The sequence below is a fragment of the Salvelinus sp. IW2-2015 genome, linkage group LG11 (assembly GCF_002910315.2).
Source record: "Salvelinus sp. IW2-2015 linkage group LG11, ASM291031v2, whole genome shotgun sequence".
Taxonomy (NCBI): domain Eukaryota; kingdom Metazoa; phylum Chordata; class Actinopteri; order Salmoniformes; family Salmonidae; genus Salvelinus; species Salvelinus sp. IW2-2015.
Window position 1 is genome coordinate 41,325,003 of NC_036851.1, and position 3,620 is coordinate 41,328,622.

At 36.2% G+C, this 3,620-nt stretch overlaps 1 protein-coding gene across 1 annotated transcript; it reads left to right on the forward strand.

Annotated features, from left to right (window-relative positions):
* Positions 1–534: 534 nt before the first annotated feature.
* On the forward strand, positions 535–3,274 carry cd8a (CD8a molecule). Its single transcript, XM_023997454.2, has 7 exons — positions 535–683; positions 1,116–1,445; positions 1,591–1,695; positions 1,875–1,985; positions 2,211–2,250; positions 2,428–2,495; positions 2,932–3,274. Exons 1-6 carry the CDS (start codon positions 629–631, stop codon positions 2,483–2,485), a joined length of 699 nt encoding a protein of 232 aa, XP_023853222.1. The 5' UTR covers positions 535–628; the 3' UTR covers positions 2,486–2,495; positions 2,932–3,274.
* Positions 3,275–3,620: the final 346 nt, after the last annotated feature.

The following is a 3,620-nucleotide window of genomic DNA, read 5'->3' on the forward strand; positions in this document are numbered from 1 at the left end:
CACCCAGGTACCAGTTTATTTCTAATTATATTTCTAAATCTAATCTGCTATAGCCTATCTATAAAACTTTGACATAACACCACTGACGTAGGCTGTAGATTAGTAAATCACAGCCTAATGTTGACACGATGTAGGCGTAGGGTACTACATGATTAATACATTACGCAACAAAGGTAATAGTAATAACACAAATAAATAAAATAACACTTATATCACTTTATAGGCCTATTGATTATATTATTCGGCTATTCTTGCAATATGATGTTTATCAAAGTGGCAGCACAGAGGCACGTCCTCAAAAGTGTATGTCATGACCTACTGCTCTTGACTTAAATTACTACTTTAAAATGTTGACACATTGTGCTGTGTGTGTGCGCTTCAGAGCGCGTGTGGTTTTTGCGTAAAGCCAGCCTGTCGCGAAGCGCAGCGCGGATTGGTGGGCTCTGCTCGAGCAGCCTTGCAGACCACCTTGGGGTGCACGAGCTCTGTGCAAGACTCCTGCAATGACCTCTTTTACCAGTGATGAAAGAAAACTTTGGGCGGGGTTTAGGGTCGTGTTGAGCTCCTCATCACACCTGTTTCTACATCCCATGAAGAATAGCTCGAACGTGTTGCTGTGCAAAAAKWCATGAAAATGGTCCAAAAGTGGATGCAGACACTTGTTTTACTGTTCTTTTGTCAAGGTAAGTCAGACTTTTTCATATTACTATACTGTAGTACGTTYATTCCCTTCAGAGTRGGATAGTTTCAAAGTCATCRATGGATTTCAACGATGTTGCCAGAATACTTGCTCTCTCACAGACCTAGTTCATAACAAGTGTTGTTATATAGGCTAGGCCTGCTCTACATAATTTTATATTGTATTTTAATTTCATTTTGAATGGTAACGTATTTGTTGGCCTAATCAATTCTGTGTTTTAGGTTTGTCTAGAGTGTATTTTTTTAATGAAATATATTGTTTAGGCTATAGCCTAAACATCATATGTGTCACGTTTCAGTAATTGCATTTTGAATTAGCCTAATAAGACATCTTCAGTAATAAATTATTAATTTATTCATTCGTTGAATCTCTAATTTGTTCTTTCGTACTTCTTTTTAATCACAAACGTTATCAGAAACTCTCCAACTGAGTTCTCTGACAGAGAAAACGGATGGAGAGAGGGTGGAGATCACTTGTGCACCAGTCTCTAAGACTAAGAGCAACATGGTGATTTGGTTTAGAGTGCAAGACAACGCTGGAATGGAGTTTATTGCATCGTTTAGTACCAAGGACGGTAAACAGAAAACAGACTTTAACAATGAGGTCTTCAGCGAGAAGCAGATCAACAAAAACATATTGATACTGAAGGCTTTCAAAAATGCTCGAGATAGTGGCGTCTACAGCTGTGCATCAATCAATGGTAACGCGCTTGTGTTTGGTGAAGTAACTCGACTTGTTGGGCCAGGTGAGTAGACTAGCTAGGCTACATTACATAAATAAATTGTATCAGAATAATAAAGTTCTAAACATCAATGTTTTTTTAATCAGAGGTTCTTTATAGCCTATTAACAGTCTGAAAGTTATCCATGCTAACACACCTCACTTTTTAGCCCCTACGACAACAACAACAACRACAACAACAACAACCACGACGACTACACCAATGACCACAGCCATAGAGCTAACCAGCTCTACAACTGCCAAGTCGTGCAAAGGTAGAATATTTATTGACATCATCATCATCACATGTATTCTTATCATAATATAAATGTCCTCATATTTTTTATCGAGTTGATTTGGATAATCATAGTAGAATTTTTCATTATCCAATGGTGTTTATCATTGTAACACATTTATCCCAAATGCCTTCTGTGTTTGACTTGTGTTTTTGCAGTGGGAAAGGTGGACCCTACTGCATCCTGTGATTTGATCGTTTGGGCCCCATTGGCTGGTGGCTGTGGCTTCCTCTTCCTCCTCCTCATCATCACTGTATGCCACTGCAACCGTGAGTCCTGCATTCACTCACCAATATACCCCCATGTATCCATGAAACACCCACCCACCAAACAAAACAAGAGTATTGAACCAACTGATGTAAATATGCTGCCATCATTTTCCAGTTAGAATGTATGAACATTTTCATATAATTTCCTTATAATTTAAAAAATAAATTATTAATAATATTATATCAATATTATATATTATTTATTTGCTGTTTCTTTTGCTTCAGGGATAAGAACGAAACGATGCCCACATCATTACAAAAGACAGTACGTTTTCCTGCTTTAATATGTCAAACATGAGTCCTGTTATGATGTATGCAGCCTAGAAAATTTGTAGTTGAAAAAAAGAGAATGTCCACACTTTTGGGAGTTTTCTCCCCTAAACGGTCCACCTGAGTTTGTAGTTGGAAWGACAAGCTCCTCTTATTTTTCTCTTGTATTCAGGCCGAGAATGGCAGCACCGGGGCAACAACATCCTACAGCCAACAACAGACTTTTCTAACCCTCAACAGGTATATCATGAATAAACTCTCCTCAACCTAAATGTTCCTTTTACATTCTAAATTGAGAGGTGTGTTTTAGTATAGGATAAAGCAGCATGCACAAGCTATGTATGAACACAAAAATAATATATTGGTTCATAAAAAAATTATTTCACATAATAATCTTTTGTGAATATTATTGTTCAGTGATTATAGTAAGGTAATTCAACTTCTCGCTGTAAAAAACAAGAGAACCCAAAGCACACCCTATTGTTTGAGTGACTACATTTAAAAAAAATAACAATTGAACATATTAAAACTTCTACCAGACATTCACAATGTAGTTACTAATGCTTATAACACAGATGATTTATATAACACAGGTGATTTATATAACACAGGTGATTTATATAACACAGGTGATTTATGTAGCTTACTACATGTTTATTGTCTATTCTTCTCACAGACACTGAGAGAGACGCAAGACGGTGCGACGTTGTCTCTAGTATCAACCATTCAGTTTGTTCAATTATACATTTTTACTGAGACATTTGCTCCGTAACACCATTGAAATAGTAGAATTCTCGCTCTCTTCATTTAATTAATCAACATAATAGCTTTATGGCAGGTTTGTGAAGATGATTCATGTCGTTACTCAGTCTAATGATGAGATATGTATTGCTTATAGCTTAGTTTGAAAATGATGATATGAGATACTTTTCTCCTTATGACTTTCATGGCCTGTAAATGAAAACAAAGACAAAAGCTCTGCAGTGAAACTTCAATAAAACCAAGGTAACATTTTCTAACTCAAATTGTTGGAATTTTTCCTGATACTCGTATTCAGTTTCTTTCTAGACTTCAATGAATGTTTGGAAGAAATGTGCAATATAAAGCACTATTTTTGCAATACTTGAGTGATTGAACCATAGTGTACGTAATTGTGTGTGTTCTTGTTACTGTAGAACCATGTTAGAGTGAACCTCTATCTCCATTACGCTCTATTAGTAACCTCTTACAATCTGAATGAAAAGACAGAAATGGTAAAACTACATCGATTAAATGTTTTGTTTACAACACTTGAAATCTATTCAAATTCTACTCAAGTGCCCAAGGCCATTGCACTAAAAAAAAGAATAGCCTACTTAAATTGGA